General features: G+C 52.8%; 1 protein-coding gene and 1 long non-coding RNA gene across 5 annotated transcripts; one reads left to right on the top strand and one right to left on the bottom strand.

Annotated features, from left to right (window-relative positions):
- Positions 1-3,123: 3,123 nt before the first annotated feature.
- On the bottom strand, positions 3,124-8,169 carry LOC126073865 (uncharacterized). 2 transcript variants are annotated; one of them, XR_007516867.1, is made up of 4 exons: positions 8,128-8,169; positions 6,055-6,157; positions 5,030-5,852; positions 3,124-4,568 (listed from the first exon to the last, which is right to left on the bottom strand). It is a non-coding gene; the product is annotated as an uncharacterized LOC126073865 (long non-coding RNA). The 2 variants fall into 2 exon arrangements; XR_007516866.1 differs by lacking the exon at positions 8,128-8,169 and adding an exon at positions 7,284-7,648.
- NECTIN4 (nectin cell adhesion molecule 4) lies at positions 8,122-27,274 on the top strand. 3 transcript variants are annotated; one of them, XM_049880998.1, is made up of 9 exons: positions 8,122-8,504; positions 17,487-17,846; positions 20,679-20,969; positions 22,297-22,417; positions 23,410-23,558; positions 23,806-23,962; positions 24,596-24,671; positions 25,092-25,166; positions 25,491-27,274. In XM_049880998.1, the coding sequence occupies exons 1-9, from the start codon at positions 8,453-8,455 to the stop codon at positions 25,713-25,715; spliced, it is 1,506 nt and encodes a 501-aa protein (XP_049736955.1). In that variant the 5' UTR covers positions 8,122-8,452; the 3' UTR covers positions 25,716-27,274. The 3 variants fall into 3 exon arrangements, with proteins under 3 accessions (XP_049736955.1, XP_049736953.1, XP_049736956.1); XM_049880996.1 differs by having other exon boundaries at positions 23,803-23,962; XM_049880999.1 differs by lacking the exon at positions 25,092-25,166 and having other exon boundaries at positions 23,803-23,962.
- The last annotated feature ends 187 nt before the right edge of the window (positions 27,275-27,461 follow it).

Raw genomic sequence — 27,461 nt, 5'->3', positions numbered from 1 at the left:
TATATGCCCATTTCGGGCTCTTGTTTTTTGCTAATTCTTTGACTGCTCTGCCAGACTCTCATTTTCTCCCTCACCTGGATAGAAAAGGGAACTCCCCGCCTCAGGAGCCTTTCCAGCTCCTCTCCTAGCCCTGTTTTTTCTCTCCTCCCAGCTTCCACTCTGAGTCCTCAGCAGTAGGAATCTCACTTGGATGTGGGGCCCGAACCTGATACACTTCTTGGCTGTACCTCTCCTGTGTACCTCTTCCAGTCCTACCGAGTGGCTACAGGACTCCAGCCATTGCTGCCCTAATCCTAGACCCAGGGGGAGGAGCTACCCAGGACTCTTCCCTCCTCTGGTTAGTCTGAGCCAAGCCCATACTTTGGAGGAGACAGAAAAGAAACTGATGAGGAGAGGGAGGGAGGGAAGGAACGAAGGAAGAAAAAGAGAAAGAAAGAAAATTAGCCAATCTGCACTTACATGACAATTCACACTTTACCCCCAGGACATCTGAAGTGGTCTGTAACAACCCTGTGAATGATACTAAAACTGAAAAGGCATTAAAATAAAGGGAAGGGTAGACCTAAGAGAGAATCATGAAAGAGAAAAGGGTAGGGAGAAGGGCAGCCAGGGCTCATGGCTCTCTGGACTTGCTTTCATCTGCTAATAATATCCAGGGATAACCTCTGTTCAGGAGCAGGGGTGGGGGAAGGTCATCCTGAAAGTCTCAAAGTCCTATGAGTTTGGTCTGTCTCAGTTGGTTGCTTCTAGCAAACAATGATCTGTAGAGGCCAGCTTCGCAGGTTTAGATGTCTGTCCCAGCCCCAAGTCCATACCTCCTTGCCTCAAACTTTCATCAAGCCCGTAATGCATCCCTTCTCCTTCTTTAATTCCATCTTCTGAGCCTGGAATCATCTCTGGTTCTCAGCATTGTTCAGTATACACAGAAAGCCAACCCAGGAGTCGTAGTCACACTCTCAAGACTCCCATGATTCTCTCTATCTATATCTCCCAGGCCATCTTGCCCTTTAGCCCCTCTGTTTGGCTCTTCCTCTGTTGTCCTCTGACCCTTCTACATTTCTCCCACGGTTTGTTCTGGCCCCATGCCTGCCTGGCTCCAATTCTGCTTTTTTGCTCTCAGCTCTCTGCTCAGCCAGAGTAAGGACATGGACGAGCAGGACAGAGGAACAGCCAGGAAAAGAGATTGCAAGAGTCCCACCTTGAAAGCCCCTTTGAGACGTAGCTGAAAGGAGGTTTGAGAGAAGGGTGAAACTGTAACCAGATGGGGTGGAGGGGAGTGGGAATCTGGTGATTTAAAGAATAATGGAGAGATGGGATAAGAATGAGGAGAAACTTGAGTTCTTGAGGGACTTGGCAATGTTGGGCAGGAAAGTATCATCGGGTCATTGTTAAGTAGTAGGAATTGAGGGCAGAAGGAACTACCTGAGTGACCCGAGCAGTGGGCAGGTAGCATCCAGAAATTTCTCTTCAGGTCTTTCTGACTCTGTTTCAGATTTTGTCTCAGCCTCTGTCTTTTTGAATTCTCCCCTCTTTGATAAATATATATGTATGTATAAATTCTCTCGTTATTTCTGTGCAGCTCTCTGTTTCTAAGTTCCCACCTGTCTCACTGTGCCTTTAGATCTGCCCCCTGTCTCTCACTGTTTTTTTCTTATGTGTTTCTTTCTTTTTGCCCTTTTTTCTCTCTCTGTATATTGCTGAGTAGAGCCAGCCATCTGATTTTCCTGCCGCGAGCTATAGAACTTTCTAGGGGTGGCCAGGCTTCTCCTCTTTGTTTGCAGTCTAGAACTGTGGAACCGGTTTGCAGTCCCTGGGCACAATCATAGTGTATTGATCACTGAGGGAGCCTTTTCAGGGAGTAGGATTCCCCCACAGAAGACCTTAGGGTATGGAGGCTTGGACTCAGGGCAGGAAGCAGGCTGGTGAGGGGAGGCTAAACTCCACTCTTTGCTCCTCTACCCTTTTCTTATAGTTCATGGACTGATGCTTCCTGACCTTGCTAATCATCACAGGTGAGGGACTCTTGCCCTGTACCTTGATCCCTAGCGTGTCTTCTTTTATGCTCCTTCTGGAATGGAAGAAGAAATTGAGGTTCAAGAAGGGTCTGAGGTGAGGCTGGAGGCAGTTACTAGGGGCTCCTGCAAGGAAAGCATGAACTGTTTCTTGGGGAGTGTTCTCCTGGGCTTCCACCCCAGGCTCCTCCATATCCCTGCACTTAACTCCTCCATCCTCAGCTCAGTCTCCCAGCCCCCACTGTCTCCTGGGCCTCCAAACTGGTGCAAGGCAGGGTCCAAACCTCTGGGTGCAGCAGGAGTGAGGCCAAGAACTAGTCCTGCTTCAGCCGGCCTTGAAAGTGCCTTGCTGCTTTAACCCTAGACCCAGGGAGAGGAACTGCCCAGGAGTCCTACCTCCTCTGGTTAGTCTGAACCAAGCCCATATTTTGGAGGAGATAGAAAAGAAGCTAAGGGGGAAAAAAAAGGTAAGGAAGGAAAGAAGGAAGAGAGAAAGAAAACTAGCCAGTTTGCCCTTGGAACTGGGAAATCTAGCTTCTGTTCTCCAGAGCTGGGCAGAGGTGCAGTGGTTAAGAACTTCGCTGCTAACAAAAAGGTTGGCAGTTGGAATCCACCCAGTTACTCCTTGGAAATCCTATAGCACAGTTTTACTCTGTCCTATAGGGTTGCTATGATTCGGAATCGACTTGATGGCAATGAGTTTGGCTTTTTTGGGGGAGGGGGGTGGTGTGGGAAGAAGTAGAGTCTGGGCATCTGGAACTGGGGCCCCCCTACAACTGCACCACATCCTGGCCTCAGACCGGGGCAATTATACCTGCCTGCTGAGCACTGACGATGGAAACACAGGGTGGGGCTCCAGGTCAGAGATGAGTTTGGGGTCCTGGTGAGGAGAGAAAGGAGAGAATTAGGACTTACAAGGTGGCAAGATGAATGAATACTTCTGGGCCATGTAGAAAGTGGGTCATCCTAATGAACTTTAAAAGAAAATCTGTCCTCAAATTACAGGAATTCTCAGCTTCTACCCCCTTCCTCCCAGCTCCCACCCCCTCTGCTCCTGCCCCTTTCCTCTAATGTCTTCCGGCTTCTTCACCTCTTCCCTCAGGACCCCTTCAGCCCTCTCCTCAGGCTCTTCCCCATCTTTATAGCTCCCATCCCCTTTCCTTGCCACTCATGGCCCCTGATCTCATGGTCTCCCTCTTGACCGGGAGGCCCATAGTCTGCTCTGCAGCTGCTCTGCCACCCCCAGTGCCCCAGTCCAAGGACGATGCTCCATTGTAAGACCTCAGGAGGCTTTTCCCTGAGGAAGCTGGGTTGAGTAGTGGTAGGAGCTTGGGCTGAATGCCAGGAAGTGGCACTTTAGTTTGGAATTACACCCTCAACATCCAGGCTGGAGACTGGAGTGGGAGAAGTGATAGAGTCTTAGTGTCACCAGAAAATGCCCTTGGGGATGCAGGCAGTGTGGGTGGGCTGGCCCCTGGGGGCTTTCCTTCCTGTTCTCCAGCAGGTAGGCTCCCAGGGAGTCACGCCTGGCTCTTTCTGAGGCTGGAGGTGGAAACGGGTAGGATGCTGGAGAGCCCAGCCTTGGGTCCTTACTAGAATCCATTTTTTCACCTCATTCTCAGGACCCCACCCAACCTTTGGTCTTGCCCCCTCCTTGATGCTGCATCTGCTACTGCTATTGTCACCACTTGGTAGAACAAGAGATCCTGCTGTGGTTCTGGACTAAACCAAACCAAACCAGTTGCTGTCATGGTGACCCCATATGCTAGAGAGTAGAACTGTGCTCCCTCCATGGGATTTTCAAGGCTGCGACTTTTCAGAAGTAGATTGCCAGGCCTTTCTTCTGAGGTATGCCTGTGTGAGTTCCCACTATCAACCTTTTGGTAACCATTTGCACCACCCAGGGACTCCTGGTTCTGGACTAGCCTCGACCTCTTTGAAGAGCCCTCTAAAAGTGCCAGTGCGTCCAGAGACACAGGGTCAGTCTATCTCTTCGCCCAAGCCCTGGTCCCTGATGTCATGGTCGTGTGTTGACAGAAGCTTGGAGGGCCCATGAAGTGGGGGCAAGGAGGAGGCGGGTGGTTGGATTCTGGGCTCGGTGCATAACTGAGCCTTCTGAGAAACAAAGCCCAACTGTGCTTTACACAGCTACCTCCTCCCCTGGGTGGCTCACTCCGGCTTTAGGCCCTTGATGAACAAGCAAATCCAGCCCCCTGAGCTCTGAGGGATGTTGTTAGGCAACCAGAAAGTGTGGTTGTCATCAAAGGATGGGGCTGGGTATTGGGGATCATTGGGCTGGCAGCAGAGGCAGATAGGAGCTACAGCACGTGGCAGCCTTTAGATGGAACCTCCCGGAAGGCAGGATGGCACCATCCTAATTTTGGGCACAGTGAAACTCCAGCTGGAGGGAGCAAACGTGTGTTTCAGTGGAGAAAAGGCTTCTGGATCCTCTGTTTTCTGGATGGGGGCTCCTCCCCACCCCTCCCTGGGTGGCAGGCATCAGAGCTAGGAGCAGGAGGAGTGACCTTGAAGCTTCTGCCTGAAATGGCCTCAGACCTGGAGGACAGAATCAAGTCCCATGTCAATAATTTCCCACCACCACGTCAGTCAGCACCTCAACACCTTTCTGTACAAACTGCACAGAAACCAAGGCAGTGAGCAGATCGGGAAGAGCTTAATATCACACAGAGAGACAAAGCCATGCAGACACTGTGTCCACATCATGCTTTCAACTAGCTCCACTTGGGTTTGTTATCCACCTTCCACTCTTCCAAAGCCCAAGGGACTTCCCTCTAGCCTTTGACTCTTCTCTGACCTGGGACCTCACTGCAGACAAACAGGATATTACTCACTAGTGTGCTCTCTCATCTACTGCTACCCCCGGCCCATCCTCCTGACACCCCACCCCCGCCCCTTCCCACCTTAACCCACTCCCTCCTTTCCCCTCTCAATCTGACCCTCACTCTCTCTCTTCTCCCCTACACCACCCCACCCATCCCTGTCCCTCCCTGACTCACCTCCAAGTACCATTGACACAAACAAAAATTTCAGCACAACCCACTCCAACCGGTTTGGCTGAGGTATGCAGCTGCCATTCATCGGGATAGAGGCTGCAAGCGGACACTCGGACACATGGGGATAATGAACATGCGTAGTTACGCACGCAGAGCCAGCTCCACACGTGTGCCCGGCATGCACACATACAGAGACGCATGGGAATATCATGATGGTGGGATAGAGTGTATCACAGTTGTTTCTGTGTCCATCTCTCCTGATTGAGGGCGGGGACAGTGTTTGATTGGTCTCTGTCCCCTCCCTCCAGCCCGGCACCAAGTGGTACTCACTAAATGCCTGCTGAATGGACGCATGCGTGCAGGCACGTGCACTGTGATGTCACTTACATGCATATGCTGAAGATGCCACTTTAGCTTAAATTGTTCCCATTCTTAGGGCCCAGAATGTGAGTGGGAGGAGGGCAGGTAGTGAGGCATGAAGGGAATGGGGAACCAGTGAGGAAGAAAGAACAGAATCCGGGATACCAGGCACTGGCCTTGAAAGTCTTCACCCTGCAGTATTTTCTCCCAGCCCAACCTGGGAATAGGCCTTCCCCAAGCTTTATCCCAACAGAGGGGAGGAGAGCCTTAAGCATGAGGGCATAATCCCCAAGAGCATGACCCTGTGAGACATACATGATTGAGGGACCGGGGGATGAGGGAAAGATCTCTACCTCAAACAAAGGCCGGGGGTGACTGCTTGATGCTAGTGCTCCTTCTTGGGCTGGTCGTGCCCTTACTCCCACTTCAAGGCTCATCTGGTGTTTACTATGACCTGAAAATACCCCTGAAAAAGTATTGGTTACATGCTGGACTTAACACCTCTGGAAAGTCCTGCCTTCCTTCAGTGTCCCGTATGGCTAGAGTTGAGGGTACATGACTGAGAGCCCCCAGCCAGGGGCTCAGAGACACACTGACTGGCAGGACTGCAGGGAGGTGGGATATCGTGAATGGAAAGGCTGAAGGAGATACAGGAACTGGATACCCACTTTGTGATCTAAATTCTTCCTCACCCCATGCCTCAGTTTCTCCTGTGGTTGCTTGGTTCTAATTCACTGGGAGGAGTGAATCCGTGGGAAGGAAAGAGCTCCTCTGAAATCATGCGATAGGATCCAAGGTGTGATAATTATAATTATAACACAGGATGCCCCCCACCTCATTCCCCCTGGCCCTACCCCACCCCTGCCACAATAGATCTCAAAGCAGCATCGGGGCGGGGCTCCTCCCCTGGCACGGGTGGGACCTAAGTCCTGAAGAGGGGAAGGGGCTCCCCAAGGCGGAGGTGGAGAGAAACTGGAGAGTTTTGGCACCCAGCCTGGCCCTTGGCCTACCTCCTGACCTGCTTGAAATAGCCCCCAAAGAAGAGGTCACTACCACGGTCATTGCTGAGAGTTGGGTCTAGAGCCAGAGCTGAGGCCATAGTCCAGAGGCAGGGTTATAGTCAGGGTCAGAGCCCATGTTCAGGATAGTAATTCAGGGTAAGTCAGGGTCTCTGCTTCACTGACCCTACTTCACCACATTTTCCATACTGACATTCATTCATTCATAAATCCATGCCTTCAACAAAAATGTATTCCATTCCTACTTAGTGCTGTGATATGGATGGATGAAACCAGCCCTACTCTCAAAGAGTTCACCGACTATAACTCTCATCCTGTCCCTCAATTTAACACATTTACTGAATCCCTGGCACACAGAAGGCCTCAATCAATGTTTCTTGAATCGAAGCTTACAATTTAGTTAAGGAGATAAGATGGCACAAATTATGAGTGCACAAGCTATAATAAAGGGACTAGCAAAGGGTGAGGAAGAACAGAAGAGAGATTAATTTGGGTGGGAGGAGCTAAGAAGGCTTCGTGGAAGAGGTGACATTTGAGGTCAACCTTAAAAGAGAAATAAGATTTCTACAGATGGAGTTGGTGGTGGCAGTGGAAAATATTCTAGATGGAATGACCGTCCCTTACCGTTCCTGATTCCTCCTTCTGCCTCTCTCTAGAGAGACATTTTTTTCCTTCTTCCAAGTCTGTCTCTATAGTTATACTTTCTAACTCCAGTCTGTTAGAGATCTTGCCTCTCCCCTTCACGAAGCTATTAGACGGTTTAGAGTCTGCCCCCCTCCCTCTGATTATCCCAGCCAGTCTAGTAAGATTTTGTATCTGGTCACAGTGATGTATCCAAAATGGAAACACGTGGTCTGATACGTAACAAGCATACTTACAGGAGTACAGGGACAGGGTATTTGAAGTCAACACTGCCCTTGCAAAGTCCAGACATGAGGTCCCTGTCCAGAGACTGGGATAAAATGGCTATGGAGATTATGGAAAGGAACCTTTTCTCCTTTTCCACTAAAGTTGTGCTGATGCAATTTTGGGACTCCTGGCCAGAAGAGTAGGTGTTGAAGCTGGGTGAGAGGGCTGGCTGACAGAGGACCCCGCTAGAAACCAGCAAGTCCTTGTAGGGCTAATTCCTTGATAAGTCCTTTGGCTTCTCCTGTATGGAGGCAGGCTCAGGGAGGTTCCTTAAGCTCCTTCTCAGGGACGTTTGAACTGGCTCCCTGCCTCATGGTCAGAGGTGTCTGAGCAAACCATGATACTCCTAGTTGTGTGTCCTTGGGCAAGCCCCTTTCCCCTATCTGGGCTTCTTTTCTCATTTGAAGCATAAGCGATGGGCCAGTACTCCTAGGACCCTCCTCAGTTCTGGCTTTCCCTGGTTCTGCAGCTCAGAGCCTGAGACCCTCCAGGAGATTGGGGAACACAGCAAGGCCCTCGGGAGGCAGTAAGGCTGGCTAGGGTGTGGGATACTTGGGTTCCTTTCCACTCGCAAGGGCCTTGCCCTGTTCATCCTGGCCCGGTGCCTCCCTCTTTGAGCCACCCTGGGCCTCTCCCCAGGCCTTGCCTGTCCCTACTCAGCCCCTTCTACTCATTCTCAGGTAAACCCTGAGCTGAAGATGGGATCCCACCCCCCAGGTCCTTCCCTCCCTCCCTGGCGCCCATTAGCTAGCCCAGGCCGTGGGGGCGGTGGCTGCTAAGTCTCTGTGCCAGGCCCAGCCCCCGGAGACGCACCTGTTCTGACCTGCTGAGCAGGTTCCCAGGTTTCTGCCGTTGTTGTTGGCCACGGCGTGGGAAGCAGCTCTGGGGGAGCTCAGAGCTCCCGGTCACGGCTTCTTGGGGGTAGCTGCGGCTGGGTGGGTAGAACGGGGCTGGGTCCCCTTGTGGAGACCCCAGTGGGATAGGCAGGTGGGTCAGTGCCTGGTCTCTGTGACATCCTGCCTGCTGGGCCACTGCCCTCTCCAACTCTACAGCCGGCTCCCAGGGAGAACTCGGTGGAACTTCGGAAACGCTTGGCAGGTCTGCTTTTCAACCAATCCACCTGTCCCTGGGAGCCGAGATGTGGGGGCCTGAGGCCTGGCTGCTGCTGCTGCTCCTGGCATCATTTACAGGTAGGACTTGCCCGAACCATCAGGACCCTTGCTTTTGAGCCCAACCCAGCACACACATACACACATTTTCCTTCCTTTGGCTTTGGGCTGGGGAAGCAATCTCTCTCTCTCACACCCAGCTGCCAGTACTGCCCCCAGCAGAGCCAGTGTAGCTCTTTCCTTTCATGGCCCCTCCCACCCCTCGGGCCAGCCACCGTGTCTGGGGTCCCAAACTCTGCCAAAGCCTTGCCTAGGCCTGACTTGCCTCTGGGGGAATAGATACAGTGGCCCACCACAGGTGGGCAGGAAGGGGGAATTGGGGAGGACCTTGTTCACCCCAGGGTTTCCCAGAGGCTCCTTCACCCAGCCCCTGGGCTCCGGAGCTGGTGACTAGAGCTGGGGCTGACTCAGGGCTGAGCTGGCTTCAGCAGTCATCAGTGTAGGAAGGTAGATGCCCAGAGAGTGGACAGGGCATTTTTATCCCCTTCTCCCCTCTCCTTGATGTTCTGGAACACCAGGACTGGGGCACCTATTTGGGGACTGTACAAGAGTGGGGCTCCTGTCACTCTGGCCCCTCCCTTTCCCTGCACATACTATTAGGGTGGTAATGAGGGGGTTATTTAGGTGAATGGGGTCTAGGGCAGGGTACGCTGTAGACAGTGCGTGGCCTCATTTTGTCCATCCCTGGCTCCCCCCCCATTTCCTCAACTAGACACCCTGTATTACCCCTTACCCCTACCTGTCTAATGTATATATAAACAAACAAACAAAAAAACCAAACCCATTGCCGTTGAGTCAATTCTGACTCATAACAACCCTACAGGACATGGTTGAACTGCCCCATAGGGTTTCCAAGGAGCAACTGGTGGATTCAAACTGTTGACCTTTTGATTAGCAACTTGAGCTCTTAACCACTGTGCCACCAGGGCTCCAAATGTGTATATAGCAAATATAAATTGTAGGAACTTATTATCTTGAGAGTTGGGGAGAGCGTGTGTGTGTGCGTGAGTGTGTGTGCTCAGTGAGAACACAGTGGGACTCCATGGGCTGTTCCCAGGGTAAGGAGTAACTGGGACATTTTTCTCCCTGGGAAGACAGGGCACTGTCTGGATAGGGCAGTTGGATTCCCAGCCCCATGATGGGTAGCAAGGAAACCTCAGTTGTCCAGCAGGGCCCAGCCGTGACTCCCTTCTCCTCACCCCTACAGCTGAAGCTCTCCGGAGGAGAACTCGGCCTAGGTGTGTGGGTTCAGTGCGGGTGGGAACTGTTCTCACCCTGAACTTACAGTAGAGGGGCCATTGGTCCAGGCTTCAAAACAGGATTCTGAACTCCAAACTCCTCCACCTCCCCTACCCCAATGTCTTAATCCCCATCTTCCAGACAACCCTTCTCACATAGACCAAGAGGGTGGGGCCTGGCTGCTGGGGCCAGGGATCCCAGCAGTCACTTTCCTTTAGGATCTACCCACACCTAAAGAATGGAGCCACGGTATCTCAAGACTTGGAAGGGATCAAAGAGATCACCGCTCCAACTCCCTCATTTTACAGATGGAAAAACTGAGGGAAATAGGCAGGAAAGTGACCCCTGCAAGATTACTCAGCGTGAGGAGCCTAGTCAGGGTTAGTGTCTTGGTCTCCCGACCCCTGGCTCTTTAAAGAATAGCACATTTGAGCACACACTGGGTACAGTCACGGCACTAGATGCTGGCGGTGCAATTGTGAATAAGACACAGCCTCTACCTGCCTTTTCCACACGCAGAGCTATTCTTTCTAAGAGAAGCCCAAGGAAGGGGAGAGGAGACCCCCTTCTAGTTCGGGAGTGGCCCCGACCTCATCCAATCCCTGACTGAGGAGCTGTTGGCAGAGAGGAAGCCTGGCTCCACGACTGCCCGAGAAAGCGGTGCCCAGAAAGTGACCACGGTGCTGCGGCTGCTCTAACCTGCTCAGAGCTGAACGCGCAGTCTGAGGGTGCAGGCTTAGACCCCAGGCTCCCAGCCAGAGCACCAGATGGTCTCACGTGCACTGTCACCCCCCATTCTGGTTCCTCTGTTTGTAGGGATGTCCTCAATGGCTCCCAGAAAGTTGGAGTGTCTCAAGCCTCTAAGAAAATCTTGGACTGGGAAGTCAGCAATCCTGGGTTCTGGTCCCATTTCTGCTATGAATTTGCTAGGTAACCTTGGGCAGCTAGGAAATTGGACTTCAAGAAATCAAGAGGTAGCACTAGATGATCTCCATGGGCTTTCGAGGTCTGAAATTCTGTGGCTCTGTGATTGTCTGGCTCCTGGCTGAAGTGTGGTGCTGGGGTGCTGGTAAGGTAGTCTGCTTGTGGCCAGAAGGGGAAAAGGGTCCTGGCATCATCTCTCAGTGAGGACTAAGGGTAGCTTTCCCCTGGGTAATACCTTCCTGGCTCTACTTCAAATCTCTCCCCCCTTCCCCCCAATTCCTGGACCATTAGGAGCTCTGAGCCCCAGGGCCCTGCCCCACCCCTGACAGGGAGAGGAGCCCAGGCTTGGGAGGCACCTCGACACCACGACACCATGGCTCTTTGTCTCTCCTTAATGGGATGAGTTTCCGGGTGAGGTCCCTCCCTTCACCCTCCCCTACTCCCCCTTCTCCTGCCCTGGGGCTAAGGGGCCCAAATCAAATGGGATACCCCTTTAATAGGATCCTGGTCCCTGGCTTATCAGAGGACAAGGGGCTCCCTGAACTGTGAGGTCTGCCTTCTGAGGGTTAGAGTCAGCTCTCTGAGGTTCATTTCCTAGAAAGGGAGGGGCCCTGTCCCTGCTTTTCTACTCTTGTTTACAGAGGGGTGCAGACCCTTTCCTGTAGACCCAAACCCAGGGAAGCCAGAAAGGGAGGCTAGCTTCCCTGCCCAAGGTGGGGAGGACTGGGAGAACCCCAGGGAAGCCCCGTGGCCCCAGTGACCTTGGTCCCCCCTTAGGCACTCAGGGGGCTGGGGCAAGGGGACCCCAACCACAGAGATGGTGGCAAGGGGCTCACAGCAGAACCCATGTCCCATCTTCTAGACCACAGCCTCAGGATCCAGGTCCTCCAGGCACAGTGAATGGGGGTCAGACATTCGGGGAGCAAGACCACTGAGGAGAGAATGCCCAGGCTCTTCACTGGCAATGTCTAGGCAAAGAGAAGGGGTGGGGTGAGGTGGGGTGCTGAGTCAGGAGATAATGGAGTACAGGAGTCTAAGGTCTGGATCTGGGAACAGAATCCAAAACGAGAAGTTGAAATTCAGAATTGGGGGGTCACCCTCCAAACCTCCTGGAGGAAGGCTGTGGAGGGGGCGGGGAGGATTACTCTCACTGGCACAGGTAGCCTCTGACCTCAGAAGCTGTTCCCATAGTCCTCTGAGCCCCACCCCCAAACCTTCCTGAGAGCTGGGGTTGAGGCTTTGAATTGGGGTGGGCACCGAGCTGGCAACAGTGGGGGGAGGTTTCTGGCAGGACTGGGGGGTGGAGGGCTAGTGTCTCAGGAGGTTGGGAGAAGTCAAATTCTGGTTCTCCCACCCACGGTGTGGCTGTTGTGGTGACTCAGCCGGGCTCAGACTCTGGCTCCGGGGGGTTTAGGGGACTTATCTGTGCTGGGAGCTGTGTCTGGGCCAGAGCTGGGGCTGCCTCAAGGCCCGTCCTCCGCCATTGTTCTCCTCTCCGTTTGGGATTGGTGTGGCCCCCCTCCCCAGGCCCTAAGCTGCGGGTGGGCGCTTTGCCCGGGTTGGGAAGCTCTCACTAAGCTGGGGGGCTTAGAACAATGGGGGGTAAGTAAGGGAGGTGGATGAAGGGAGAGGGAGAAACTCTTGGTTTTCAAGGTTCCTTAGCACCCCAAGGCCAAGGTTATGGGGGTAAGGGTGGAAGGAAAAGGGCTTGCTGGGATATTTCTGTCATCTGTCCTGGATAAGGGCTTTAGTGCTCCCCTCCCAGGTCCTCTTTTACCTCAAACTCACAGCTCACTCCCGCTCTCCGTGGTGGAGGCTGTTTCTACCTGAATGAAGGCAGGGAAGAGTTAACTAAGGAGAATGAGACCCTAGACACCCTGGGCCCCAGGCAGAATCCCCCCTCCCCACCAAACCTACACCAGACAGCCCTTACCCCAGGCCTGGAGCTAGAGCTGGTTTTTCTGGTGGTGGCACAGCGGAGGGCCTGACAGATTCCCAGGGAGAGGACTCCTTGGAGGGCCAATGTGCTGGGGGGCCCAGGGGAGTGGCTGGTGGGGGGGACAAGGGTGGGAAAACCTCTAGTAGGAACCTGATGAGCAAGGCAGAGAGAGGTTTTGTTTTGTTCTGCTGGGGAGCCCTTGATGGCAATTTCCCATCACCTGGAGGGACAGTGACCTCATCTCTGGGTACCTCCACCTTGAGGAATCTGAGAGGAATCTGCCCTTAAGTCTTGAGGTGAGGTGGGGAGGGATGCTGGGCAGCCCTGCAGGCAGGTTGCAAAGGCACAGAGCCACACACCACTGACCAAGGGCAGCCAAGACAGACATGCGGAAGCCAAGAGAAGCCGACATCAAAATATTTACTATGTGTGCAGAGTTCTGCGAGACAGGAATGCCTGCCATGCGTGCAGACGGTGTGGGCTGCACATGGATTGGCGTGTGCACACGAGTTCCCGTATACACTGTTACACGGCTCTTCTTCCCGCACGCAGACAAGCACATGTACTTTCCTGCAGATAAGTCGTGCGCTCGCATATGTACAAAACACCCCCAAGTTCACGCAAGGAGACAGCCTCACATGCGGGTGAATCACCACATAGACCGGCCAGCCCTCACCCAAATGTGTCCCTTCCTCCTTCTCACAGACCCGCTGCTAGGACCCCTAAGTGTACCCCCACATGTACTAGCAGGGAGATGCTGACAGAGAAAAGACACTTATGAAGAAAGTCCCCTTCCTGAAAGATGCTGTTCCATGGCTGGGTATCTGTAGCGACCAGCCTCAGTTTCTCCTCCTGAGATCAGAGTGCAGGCCTCACACAGAAAGGAAAGTTTGGATCTGGACATAGGGTGGGGAGCAGTCTGATGGAGGGCCTGTCTGGGAGCGGGCGGGGTACACAGAGGGCAGGGCCCCAAAGAGGCCCGTGGGGGCCTGGCCGGGGGTGGGGAGGCCGAGGGCAGGGATCCCGTCTGGCCAGTTGGGCCTGTTCTCTTCCTTGCGCAAGGTGGTGGCTGCTGTGGCTAGGTCTGCCGTGCGCGGCAGCTTCTGAGTCACCAAGGCTCCTGACCAGCGTCTTAGTGCTCCCAGGGGGAAGGCAGGGAGGGTCAGAGGGAGGAGGACCTAGTTAGCCAGAGTCCACCAGCCTCAGCAACAACTTGCAGCAGAAGGGTCTGTGGGCTTAGCCAGACCTGGCTACCACACGCCTGCAGGGTGACCTCACCAGGCAGGCAGTGTGTCTCCTTTGGGCTGGTGACATCATCATGCTGACGCTGGGCGGGCACTGGGTGGAGGAGAGAAGGAGGAGGCAGACGGGGCCTACCCTGGTCTGGGAGTCCAGGATCTCCGGTCAGTTTAGCCAGGACAGGGCCCGCATTCTCTCCTCTTGCAGTGTGTGTGTGTGTGTGTGTGTGTGTGGCAGCTGGAGGACAGTGCTGCCCTAGCCTGAGGTCCTAAATAAACAGTGCATTTAGGACAATAGGGGGCTGTGAGAGAGATCCAGAAGGGACTTTCCTGTTTTACTGAGTTCCTCATCCTGCAAAGCTTGGGGTTGTTCCTTGGGGATTGGACTCACAAGAAGGGACAAGGAGGACTGGGACTTAGTCATTTGCTGGGTACCCAATGCCTGCTGTGCCTGAAGAAGGTACCATTTGGGGGAAATGTGGGTGATGAGTGGTGGGGAAGGGCAGGTGGTTGGTGAGCGTAAGGATGGAGATAGGAAATATGCCATCTGACACTGTCCCAGAAATGGTCTTTAGAAGTGCTTGAGTATCCCAGTGGGGCAGGGCTTGGGATCCCTGTGACTAGCACAGACACCAGTGCTGTAAGCAGAGGACAAGTTGGGAAGCCCCCATCCCCCCATCCCTCCCCTTCCTTGGCAGCCCTGCCCCCTGCAGTGCTGGGTGGAGGTGCCTGGGAGGAGCAGAGTGGTTAGCTGGACTCCCAGGCTGGGCTGGGTGGGACCAACACCAGCTTAGGCAGGTCAGGGCCCTGGTATCCGGCCCTGCAGGTCTGTCCTGACCCAGCCCGGCCCTCCCAGCTGCCAACAGCATTCTCCCTCACTCCACCCCTGCCAACAGGGCCACAGGACCCCCTTTCTGGCTTATGCTCGCCTCACTAGAGCCCTCTGGTCCACCCAAGAGGGGCTATAGTTTCTCTCTTCACGCCTGTTGCTCTCCATCCCCTGCTTTTCTTTCTTTGTCCAGTCCTGGAGTGCTCCCTTTGGCAGTGAACCCAGCTAGCCAGCCTAGCCTACCTCCACCTCCATGCAACCCCCTCTCTACCCAGCCCAACCAAGGACTGCTCATTCCTCCTCATTCTCCCCTTTCCTTCTTCCACCTGTCTCTCATTCGTTCACCTATTCATTCATTCAGCCAGTCAACAAACATTGAGTACCAGTTATGTGCCAGAAATGCAGTGATGTGAAAGCCAGTTTCTACTCCTAAGGGGCTCAGTCTGGTGGGGGGGTGGGGGGGGTGGGGGGGGGAAAGACAAGAAAATAGCAGTTACAGTCCACGGGATAAAGTGCTAGGATAATGGAGAGTACAGAGGAAGGGCCCCTAATGCTGCCTTAGGTGGAGGGGCAGGGAAGACTTCCAGGAGGAAGTGATGCCTAAGCAGAGGCTTACAGGGTAAGTAGGAGCTCTCCAGACAATGAGTAGGAGCTACCAGACAGAGGGAGGGGGGCATTCCAAGCAGGGGTAGAGCAAAGCATGACAAAGGTGAGGCGCAGCAGGGCGTGTGAGGTGCTGGGCAGGGGCAGGGACTACAAACTGTTGGGAGTTGCAGGTGTAAATTCCAAGACAAGGAGTTCTTGCCACCCTAGAGTTCCCTTCCACTCTGCCCTCAGCCCCCGTACCTATATTTCACATGATTTATTCCATGGCTCCAAATTTGTTTCATCCTAACCATGAGGTTCCCTAGGCCCTGCTTCCCTCAAAAGCTGCCCATCCTAGAATCCTAGGAATTGTCTTTGAGTCTTTCCTCTCCTTATCTCTCTAGCCAGTCACCAAATCCTGTCAAATTTCCCCCAGGAACTGTCCCCTCCTCCCCACCTCAGCAGCACCACCCCAGGGCTACAGCCACGGCCTCCTGGTCTTCAGCGTCCCTATTTTCTACTCAAACTACACATCAGCGCTTCCTCACACCACTCCCTGGCTAAGGAACCTTCAGCGACTCCCCATTTCCTTTTTAAGTCAAGAAACCAAACCAGCTGCTGTTGATTCCAACTCCTGATGACCTCCTGTGTATCAGAGTAGAACTGTGCTCTGTAGGGTTTTCAATGGCTGATTTTTTGGAAGTAGATCACCGCTGGGCCTTTTTCCTAGATGCCTTTGGGTAGACTCCAAGGGCCAATGTCTTGGCTAGCAGTTGAGCTCATTACCATTTGCACCACCCAGGGACTCCATTTCCTCTTTACAGAATCTGAATTTCTTTGCCTGGTATGGAAGGTCTTCATTGATTTGCCCCCACCTTACCCCAACCCTATTTTCCACTCCTGCTCAACACATACATTCTGCCTTGAGTCCTCTCCTCAACGCCTCCTGAACCAGCCAGCCTTTCCACCCTCTTGGTGTTTGCTCATCTTGGTTCCTTACCTGAAATGCCTTTCCAGGTCTCTCCCCCTCCTAATCATACCCAATTCCTGCCCAAGGCCTTCCCAGATGACTGGGTCCACAGTGACTGCCCCATCCCACAGATGACCTGCAACACACCACTGAGCATTGAATCAGAAACCATCATCACATGTTTGCACATCTGTCTCCATGCATTTCCTGCTCCTGAACAGACCTCAGGTTCCATGAAGGCAAGAACAGTTCCTTATTTGGAGATGAGGTATACATATGGGTGTCCTTGACTCTAAAAACCCTGAGCACTTCATAATACTGCTCCTTGTACGCAGTCCATGTGCAAAATGATCGCCCTGTGCCTCTGCTCCCCATCCCTTATCCTCTGATTCTGTCACTACATGTCTCTGGGTCTCTGACGTGGGCCCTTCCTGTCTTCAGTGACTTGCTCATCCCTACCTCAAAGCCTCAATTCCAGCCATTCCTCCCACAGAGTACTTCCTTCTTTCTGGAAATCCAGGTCTCTCCAAATCACGCGAAGAACCTTCTGAAGGGCCTAGTGAGACCCTCCCCACCCTGCGGCCCCATCCCAGACACCAAAAGTTCTTGGCCTTTGCTATGGCTCCTGGCCACACTGAAAGCATAACTTTTACCCTCCTTGGTAGGCTGAGGAGCCTTGGTGGTGCAGTGGTCAAGAGCTTGGTTGCTAACCAAAAGGTCGGCAGTTCGAATCCACTAATAGCTCCTTGGAAGCTCTATGGGGCAGTTCTACTCTGTCCTATAAGGTCACTGTGATGAATCGACTTGATGGCAACAGGTTTGGTTTTTTGGTTTTGGCAGGTGGAGCCTTCTGTGAAAGTGTCTGGGGCTTCCCTGCTAGTATGCATACAAATTTCATTTCCCTGAGACGATTGTAAGCTCCTGAGGGCAGCTCCTGGGTATCTTTGTCCTGTTATACCCTCCCACCTCACAATTGCTCAGGATACAATCCTGGGCAGGGAGAGGGATGTAGCTCTTCCATAAATTATCAGCGTGGCCTTAGGCAAGTCACTTCCTCTCTCTGGGCCTCAGTTTCCTCATCTGTTAAATGGCCATGATAATAAGGCCTACTTCTTGGGAATGTTTTGTGGCTCTAATGAGGTAATGAACTGAAAGCGCTTTGCAAGCATAAAATGCTCCAGGAGCTCCGGCTGCCTTTACTGTCATTATCATTATGAGTAAGTGTTTCCCGGCTCTGGCAGCGCCCCTAATCCTGTCTGCCCCTGTCTGCCCCCTGCAGGCTGGTGCTCAGCAGGCGAGCTGGAGACCACGGATCTGGTGACCGTGGTGCTGGGCCAGGATGCAAAACTGCCCTGCTTCTACCGCGGGGATCCTGACGAGCAGGTGGGGCAGGTGGCTTGGGCAAGGGTGGACGCGGCCGAAGGCGCCCGGGAGCTGGCGCTTCTGCACTCCGAATACGGGCTGCACGTGAGCCCGGCCTACGAGGGCCGCGTTGAACAGCCACCGCCCCCACGGGACCCCCTTGACGGCGCCGTGCTCCTGCGCAACGCTGTGCAGGCCGATGAGGGCGAATATGAGTGCCGCGTCAGCACCTTTCCCGCCGGCAGCTTCCAGGCGCGGCTGCGGCTCCGCGTGCTGGGTAAGTGCAGTCGGCTGGGCAAGGTCAGGGGGCGGGGGAGGGGCCGGTGTGTGTGCAGAGGCACCAGGTTCGGGGCTCGGTGAGGAGAAACCGGAGGCAGGCGGGAAGCGGCCATGGGAACCGCAGAGACAGACGGGGCGGAGGGGAACGGGAATAAGATGTGAGGCCCTGTAAGAACGAGGGGACAGCAGGGTTTGAAGAAAGTTGAGTCACCCAGCTCATCCTCCCGCCCAATCCGGAAATTCTGTCCAAGTGACTCCAGTGGGTTGAGATAGTTCGGTCAGCCTTGGGACTACCAGGGCCCCTGTGGGAAGAGTCCAGTGATGAGGAAGTTCTTCCCGTCGAGCTGAAATCTCTATTACTGTGGCCTCAGAAGCTGTATGGCGCAGGCATGTTCTCCCTTCTGCACAACAGCCTTTTAAAGAGATGAGGACCTTTGCCATGTTCCACCCAAATCTACTCTTCTCCAAGCTAAACGTACTGGTTCCCTCATCAGTTCCACCAAAGACACTGATTCAAAAGGCTCCTTTGGGTCTGGGTTCCATTCTTTTAAATTGTGGAGGCCAGATGTAGACACACAGGCCTAGCTATGGTGTGGCCTATGCCTGGACGAGTGGGGCTAGCACCTTTCCTGAGCTGACCTGCAGTGAATGTGGTCTGAGATCACAGTAGTCTTTTTTTTTTGTCTCGTGATAACATATATATAACAAAACATTTGCCACCTCAACCACTTTTACGTGTACAATTCAGTGCACAATAATCTTTTAAACCGCCACTGTCCCTGTAGGCATTCAGGGTCAGCTGATGCCCTTGACCTATGGTCAAGTTAAATCCTTCATACTCCGGCCTTGGGCTGTTCATGTTGTGAAGATAAAAATACAAGCATTTATAATTTTCCTGTATTTACACGGAAGTTTGTAACACCAGCCTTGGAGTAGAGAGGAGGCCCTGGTGGTTAAATGCTATGGCTGCTAACCAAAATGTTGGTGGTTCAAATCCACCAGGTGCTCTTTGAAAATTTTATGTCTGTCTTATAGGGTTGCTATGAGTCTGGATCGACTTGACGGCAATGGGTTTGGGTTTTTTGTTTTGTTTTGAGTAGAAAAGACTGAATGTGGATCTGGTTTGTCACCTAATAGCTAAGACAAGCCAGTTGAGCTTCAGTTTCTTCACCTGTAAAATAGAGATAATAATACCCACTTCATTGGTTTGTTGACAAGATTAAATGAAATAATGTTTGTGAAGTGTTTAGCATAATGGTTGCCAGATTACCCATTGTTGTTGAGTCAATTCCAACTCCTAGTGACCCTGTAGGACAGCATAGAGCTGCCCCGCAGGGTTTCCAAGGAGCCGCTGGTGGACTTGAACTGCTGACCTTTTGGTTAGCAGCCATAGCACTTACCACCACTATGCCACCAGGGCTCCACGTTTGGCACATATTGTTGTTAGGTGCCATCAAGCCTGTTCTGACTCAGAGCAACCCTGTGTGCAACAGAAAGAAATACTGCCAGATCCGGTGCCATCCTCACAATCGTTGTTATGCTTACACCCATTGTTGCAGCCACTGTATCAATCCATCTCCTTGAGGGTCTTCCTTTTTTTCACTGACCCTCTACTTTGCCAAGCGTGATGTCCTTCTCCAGGGACTGATCCCTCCTGACAACATGTCTAAAGTATGTGAGATGTAGTCTCACCATCCTTGCTTCTAAGGAGTGTTCTAGTTGCACTTTTTCCAAGACAGATTTGTTCATTCTTTTGGCAGTCCATGGTATATTCAATATTCTTCGCCAACACCACAATTCAAAGGTGTCAGTTCTTCTTCCGTCTTCTTTATCCATTGTCTAGCTTTCTCATGCATAGGAGGTGATTGAAAATACCATGGCTTGTGTCAGGTGCACCTTAGTCTTCAAGGTGACATCTTTGCTTTTTAACACTTTAAAGAGGTCCTTTGCAGCAGATTTGCCCAAAGCAATGCATCTTTTAATTTCTTGACAGCTGCTTCTGTGGGTGTTGATTGTGGATCCAAGAAAAATGAAATCCTTGACAACTTCAATCTTTTCCCAGTTTATCATGATGTTGCTTATTGGTCCAATTGTGAGGATTTTTCTTTCTTTATGTTGAGGTGTAATCCATACTGAAGGCTGTGGTCTTTGATCTTCCTTAGTAAGTGCTTCAAGTCCTCTTGACACATAGTAAGTGCTTAAACAATGAAGTAATTAAAAAACTAACCAAATAGCATCTATATAGTAATAATAATAGCTGCCACTTATTAAGCACTTGCTTGTCACATAAACCAAAACCCCGCTGCCGTCGAGTCAATTCCGACTCATAGCAACCCTAGTAAGTGCTTAATAAGTGGCAGCTATTATATTATTATACAGATGTTATTATTATTATTATATAGATGTTATTTGGTTATTATTATTATTTGGTTACTTTTTTAATTACTTCATTGTTTTTATTAAAAAATGACCCATGCTCACTGTAAAAAATTCAAACAATGAAGAAAGGTACAAAGACAAACCACCCCAAAAAACCAAGCCCATTGCCGTAGGGTTGATTCTGACTCATAGCAACCCGATAGGACGAGTAGAACTGGCCCATAGAGTTTCCAAGAGCACCTGGTGGATTCAAACTGCTGACCTTTTAGGTTAGCAGCCGTGGCCTTAACCACCATGCCATCTGAAATTCTACCATTCATGGGTGTCTTTGGTGAAGTAAGAGGGAAAAGGGGCCTGAAACTTTGCACCTGTGCAAGACTGAGATGGGAGGGGGCTGGGCCTCCTGACGGGAGTTGTGTAGACCCCTGACCTGATCTCCCTCCACCTGCAGTGCCTCCTCTGCCCTCGCTGAATCCTGGTCCAGCACTAGAAGAGGGCCAGGGCCTGACGCTGGCAGCCTCCTGCACGGCTGAGGGGAGCCCGGCTCCCAGTGTGACCTGGGACACAGAGGTCAAGGGCACGGCCTCTAGCCGCTCTTTCAAGCACTCCCGCTCCGCTGCTGTCACTTCAGAGTTCCACTTGGTGCCCAGCCGCAGCATGAATGGGCAACCTCTTACCTGCGTGGTGTCCCACCCTGGTCTGCTCCAGGACCAAAGGATCACCCACATTCTCCAAGTGGCCTGTGAGTACTGGGATGCTTGGGTAGGGACTCTCATGGGCTCTGAGAGGATTGGTGAGAACCATGAGCCATACCAGGCTGGCCAGGCTGTATCCTAGCGACCACATCATGTGGCCGAGAGAGCACTAGTCCAAAGATAGAAGACCTGGAGTCCAAAGCCAGATGACCTTGGTAAATTGATTAGACCTCTCTGAGCTTCAGTGTCCTCGTCTTTACAAAGGAGATTGTTCTGCTTCCCAGGGCTGTTGGGAGGATCAAATATAAAAATGGAATTGAAAGCACATAGTAAAATACACAGTTGAAGGTCTGTTGTTGTGTGCTGTTGAGTTGATTCTGACTCACAGTGACCTTACAGGACAGAGTAGAACTGCCCCATAGGGTTTCCAAGGTTGTAATCTTTATGGGGGCAGATCACCAGGCCTTTTCTCCCGGGAAGCCACTGGTAGGTTTAAACCTCCGACCTTTCAGTTAGCAGCCAAATGCTTAACCATCAAGCCACCAAGGCTCCTTAGTTTAAGGTTCGGAGACAGATGGATTTGGGACAGCTCTAGCGCTACTATTTTTTATTTATCCTAAAAACCTAACCTACTGCCGTCGAGTCGATTCCAACTCATAGCGACCCTATAGGACAGGGTAGAACTGCCCCGTAGAGTTTCCAAGGAGCACCTGGCGGATTCTTTTATTTATCAGCTGTTACTTAATCTTGTTAGACTTCCAGTTTCTTCATCAGCAAAATGAGTATAATTATACCAGCTTTACAGGGTTCTGGTGGGAATGAGAAACCATGAATGCAGAGCACCTTACACAGGGCTTAGCACATAGAATGTGCTTAGTAAACAGTAGATAGTTTTCCCAGCATTAGACTTTGAGTCCCTGAGAGGATAGGACTGTTTTTGATTCATACTAAGCCAACACTTGGCACAAAGTAGGCCCTCAACAAATGTTTGTTAAGGAAGTGAGTGAACGAAGATGATTGTTAAACCTCCAAAGAGTCACGGAGCGTATATACAGCACCTGTTCTGTGACTAGCACTACGCTTGGCACCAAATGGGATTCAGAAAAAGGGCCACACAATCGCTACCCTAAGGGATTTAGAGATTAATTGCACAGGTAAACCAAGGTGGACTCTCTGAGCTCAGAGAGGGGAGGGAGCCGTGTGGAGCTATTGGTGAGGTGGGGCCGGGCTAGGCTTTGGCAGCTGATGAGTAGGATGGAGAAGGGCAGGGGGAGACTCTTCCAGGCAGGATGGGGCATGGGGCGGGGACTCTTCAAGGAACAACACAATCAAAGGCATCATTCCCATTCTTTCTCCTCCCACCTCCCATTCCAGTTCTTACTGAGGCCTCTGTGAGGGGTCTTGAAGACCTAAAGCTGTGGCACGTGGGCAGAGAAGGAGCTACACTCAAGTGCCTGAGTGAAGGGCAGCCCCCTCCCTCGTACAACTGGACACGGTGAGGACCCAGATCTGGGGAAGAGGCTAGCTTGAGCCCACATCCTTCCTTTTTAGGGCCAGTATCCACTCTTTATGGGGCTGGGACAACATATTCTGAACCCCAAATAAATTGGGGCACATGTTCAGGTCAATACAAGAATATGCAAGAAGTGACCAGATCTTATTACTGGGTAGCCCCGGGAAATTTAGGATACATGGTCATTGGTTGGGAATAAGCTAAAAAAAAATCAGAGTGCTGGAGTCCTTGGCTTTTTTCCTTAACTTCTAAATTGTGAAATATGACACAGAATTTAAATATTAATGTTTTATATATTTATGTAAGTACATAAAATACATAAAGCAAAAACGTGCAGCTGATTGTAATTGTTGTAAAACTAACATTCATCTAATCAGAACAACATGGCCGGCCCCTCTGAAGCACCCCTGCTGCCCCTGAGCAGTTCCCTCAAGGAGTCCTTGGCATTTTTCCAAGGTCTGAGCGTCCAGAGAATCAGGGAAGGGTCAGGTGCACAGGCATGTTCTCACATGTGAGCATATAAACTGTGCATGTGGCTTTGAGCCTGGGGCTATGTCCATGTGCCCTGCCACGCAACATCACGGGTGTTGGAGAATGCGGTCACATTTTCCATGTACATCTGAGCCTAGATAGGAGTGGAGAGCCCTGTTGTGTGGACTTTATAACATGTATGTGTCCCCCTCCAGCCCTGTCCTGGTACCCAGTGCTGTATGACGTGATGCCTGTGGGCGCATGTGGGATGGCACGCGTGTGGATCTTCCCCGAGTGTGTGTGGGGGGTGCCCGGGTCAGGATGGGCGGCAGGGAGAAGGGCCTCTGCCTAGACCTGCCTAGAGAAAGGAGGGGCCCCGTGGGAACAGCTGGCGGCTCTAGATGACGTCATGGGGGAGGGAGGTGGAGAGCTGCCCAGGCACGTTGGGTGGTGGCAGCCTCAGCCCGCCCCAGCCGGCGCCCATCAGCTTCCCTGTCCTCCAGGCTGGATGGGCCTCTGCCCAGTGGGGTTCGAGTGGAAGGGGCCACCCTGAGCTTTCCCCGGCTGACCACTGAGCACAGTGGCACCTACGTTTGCCACGTCAGCAATGAGCTTTCCTCAAGGGATTCTCAGGTCGCTGTGGATGTTCTTGGTAAGCACTGGGAGCAGAGCTGAGGGTCCTGGGCATGAAGCCCTGTGGGGGCAACAGGAAGCAGGACAGAGGGAGTGAGTTGGGAAAGTATTTAAGTGCCGGGGACCGGACAGTATGTATTTTGCTGGGATCGGGCAAGGGGGTGGTTTGGGATGCGTTTTGGGAGGACAGTGTGTGTGGGGCTGTGAGACCTGGGGTGGGTGGGGAATCTGGGCATTCTCCTCAGACAGTGGTTTGTCTCCAGCAGATCCTCAGGATGCCAGCGTGAAGGAGGTGGACCTGGTATCTGCCTCGGTGGTGGCAGTGGGCGTGATCGCCGCACTGTTGTTCTGCCTGCTGGTGGTGGTGGTGGTGCTCATGTCCCGATACCATCGGCGCAAGGCCCAGCAGATGACCCAGAAATAGTGAGTACTGGCTGCTCCTGGGTGGGTAGATGAAGCTGGGAACCAAGAGGAGGCAAGCAGAAGGTGGGCCAGGACCGAGGAGAGAGAGGAGCCTGGATGAACTGACATCTGGGAAGCTTATGGACCAGAGAGATAGGCAGGGTCTTTCCAGAGGTGAGAAAGAGCTTGGGCCTGGACCACAGCTGGCTGAGGATCAGATGGATGTACCTGAGTTCACCAAGTACACACATTTGTGGGCACACACAGGAGCACACATGCTGTTCAGGCCCCTTACACACACATACATACACAAAACCAAAAACCAAACCCATTGCCATCGAGTAGATTCCAACTCATAGTGACCTTACAGGACAGAGTAGAACCGTCCCATGGGGTTCCCATGGAATTGCTGGTGGATTCAAACTGCTGACCTTTTGGTTAGCAGCCAAGCTCTTAACCACTACACCACCAGGACTCCAATACATACACAGAGTCTCAGCCAGTATTCCCAGCCACACCACCACCTACAGGAACACACTCACACTCACAGAGATAGCAGAGCTTCTAGCCCTGTCTCACATAGGGTGGGCCAGGCTGGGCTTACCTCGGAAGGCTACCACTACCCTCAGCCTGACAAGGCAGTGTCTTTCCCAGTGAGGAAGAGCTGACCCTAACCAGGGAGAACTCCATCCGAAGGCTGCATTCCCATCACACAGACCCCAGAAGCCAGGTGGGTGCCAAGGGTGGGTGCATGATGGGTGTGGCCACCCTGGGGTTTGCTTGTGCCTGGGCCCCTCTGCAAACAGGAGCACCAGGTCTGGCCTTCTCCGGGTCTGACTGCTGACTCATAGCTGGGGCTGGGCTGGGGGTGGAAGTTGGAGTTGCAGCTGCTTTGGGTCTGCTGGGGCTCTGGAAGGCCCCCTTCAGCACTGGCCTAGGGGCTGCTCTGGGAAGCCACTGTCACTGAATCCAGGGTGGGATTGGGTGGTGGAGGAGGGGAATGAGGGTGTTTGTGTCCAGGAGAGAGTGGACCTGTCGGGTTAGGGGGACAGGTGATCAGGGAGGAGGCTGGTGGAGGACAGAGGTGAAGAAGCTGAGGGGAGGATGCTGAGCTCTGTTCTAACCCCTCCTCCATGTCCGGGCCCTGCAGCCGGAGGAGAGTGTAGGGCTGAGAGCCGAGGGCCACCCTGATAGTCTCAAGGACAACAGTAGCTGCTCTGTGATGGTGAGGCCCCCCGGCCCCACCGGTATTCCCACCACTCTCCTCAGGCCCCTCTCCTGGTCCCAGACGTGGTGTGTCAGCAGCCCCCTCACCAGTCCCACTCCCCTCAGCTCTGGCTTTCACTGCCCAGCCCACATCTCTGCTACGCTCTGTGCTCCTGTCTCCCCTCCCCATGCCTATCCCTGGTTCCTGGCCCCTGACCTCTGATACAACCTAAACCCCTGCTGGTGCCTGACCTCTGGTCCCGCCCTGCCCCACCTGTGCCCAGCTTTGTGTCTGGCTGCCCTTGTCTTGGCTCCTGACTTGCTCTCTGCCTTTGGTCTCCAGAGTGAAGAGCCAGAGGGCCGTAGTTACTCCACGCTGACCACGGTGAGAGAGATTGAAACACAGACTGAACTGCTGTCTCCAGGCCCTGGGAGGGCAGAGGAGGAGGAAGATCAGGATGAAGGCATCAAACAGGCCATGAACCACTTTGTTCAGGAGAATGGGACCCTTCGGGCCAAGCCCACGGGCAATGGCATCTACATCAATGGCCGGGGGCACCTGGTCTGACCCAGGCCTGCCTCCCTCCCCTAGGCCTGCTCTTCTGCTGACATAGGGGATTTCAGCTTGTCTTGGGGGCCTCTTAAATGCCCTCGTTTCTTGAGGAAGATGCTCCCCCCACCCCACTGACTGCTCGACCTTTTCCACCAACCCTTCTGCCCGAAGACAGGAGGACTCCACTGGCTGAGTCCCTCCCACGAGCATGCAGGTCACTGCGTGTGCATTTGTGCTTGTGTGAGTGTCGCTGGCTGTGAGTGCCCGGAATGGTGACTGTGTCCTGAGTGTGTGCCACAGTGTGTCCCTGCTGCCAGGTCAGAGTCCAAGTGAAGCACGGTGTGTGTGTGCCCCAGGATCCGGGTGCCTGTGTGGGGAACAATGTCGGGGGTTTATATGGTGTTGTGTGGCTGTGTGTGACCTCTGCCTGTGAATGCAGGTATTTCCCTCAAACCCTAGAGCAGTATTAGTGTCGCAGAGGTTGGAGGCGAGAGACCGAGACCCAGGGCCAGATCCAGGTGCGCCGGCATAGCTGGGCTGGAATCTAGCCTCCTGGGTGGTGGGAGCCAGGCTACCCCCACCTGACAGTGGTCAGGGAAAGTGTGAAGCAGCCAGCTGGGCTCGGGTTCTACCAGAAGCTCCAACTGTCACAGACTAAGCCCTCTGCCCTCTGGTGGCCCCTGGGCCTGCTGTAGGTACGTATTTTCTGTAAATAAACCCGCACCGGGGGAGCTTCTTCAAGGAGTACCACTACAAATCCTTTAATACGAGAAAAAAACTTCTGGGGGAAAAAGCTTTTGGTTTATCTGGACATCTGTTACTGGAATTGTTTACGATTGTTTACAGTTCTACACTGGAATTCAGCAAAGCTAGGCCTTGCTTGCTTGGACTCCATCAGGGGTCAATTCCTGTGGCTCTGAAAGGTGCCCCTCCTAAGACATGTTCCTCTAGGCAGCCCCTTGGAGGCAGCCTGAGGAGCTGGTGGGGCTTGAATTAGGAGGCTGAGCCTCCAAGGTTACTGGCTAAGGGAGGATAGGGCAGGGCCTTGGCCCTAGTAGCCCTTCAACTCTTTCCCTAGCCTTGTCTCTATTTTTCGTTATACCCACAGTTGTTTGTGGTCCTCTGAGGAGCTGCTGGGGCTTGGTGACAGGGCTCCTGGTTCAGCTGTGGTGAGGGCAGAGAAGGTATTGATTACAGACCAAGGGAAGGGGGGAGTCCAGGTAAGGCGAAGGTAGTGCTTGGGTAAAATGCCTCCTTTCCCCCAGTGGTTCCTGGGTCCCTGTCTCAGGGCCCTTTGGGCAGATTCCCTGGATGGGGGCTGGGGTTAGAGGAAATCTCTTTTTGCCTGGTTCACCCAAACACACTCAGCCAGAATGCCTAGAGTTCATGCCCAAGCCTGCTTGGCCTGGAATCTGCTGGGTTCGTGGACCAAAGGAGAGGCTCTCATCCCCTGCTCTCTAGCCAGCCCAGGACTTTGAATCTAATATCCCATTTCTATGTGTATATTTTGTGTAAATATGTGCATATTGTATATAAAGTGATATTCTGTTTTTAAATAAACAGATAAAACCTGTTACGCCTGATTGCTGTCTTGCCCCTTGGCCTGTGTAAGCCTGAACCCCTGTGCTCCCATCTCAGGAACATTTTCCCTGTCCTCCCAAGTAGGGGAGGAGTCAGGAGGTGTGTGGCTGGGAGGGGAAGGGGAAAGAATCGGCCTCCAGCAGACCTTCAGCCGTCTCTGTCAGTAGAGCTGAGTCCCTT

The sequence above is a fragment of the Elephas maximus genome, chromosome 3 (genome assembly GCF_024166365.1).
Source record: "Elephas maximus indicus isolate mEleMax1 chromosome 3, mEleMax1 primary haplotype, whole genome shotgun sequence".
In the NCBI taxonomy this organism is placed as follows: Eukaryota; Metazoa; Chordata; class Mammalia; order Proboscidea; family Elephantidae; genus Elephas; species Elephas maximus.
Note: the sequence above shows the minus strand (reverse complement) of the source record. Positions and strands in the feature narration are given on the sequence as shown.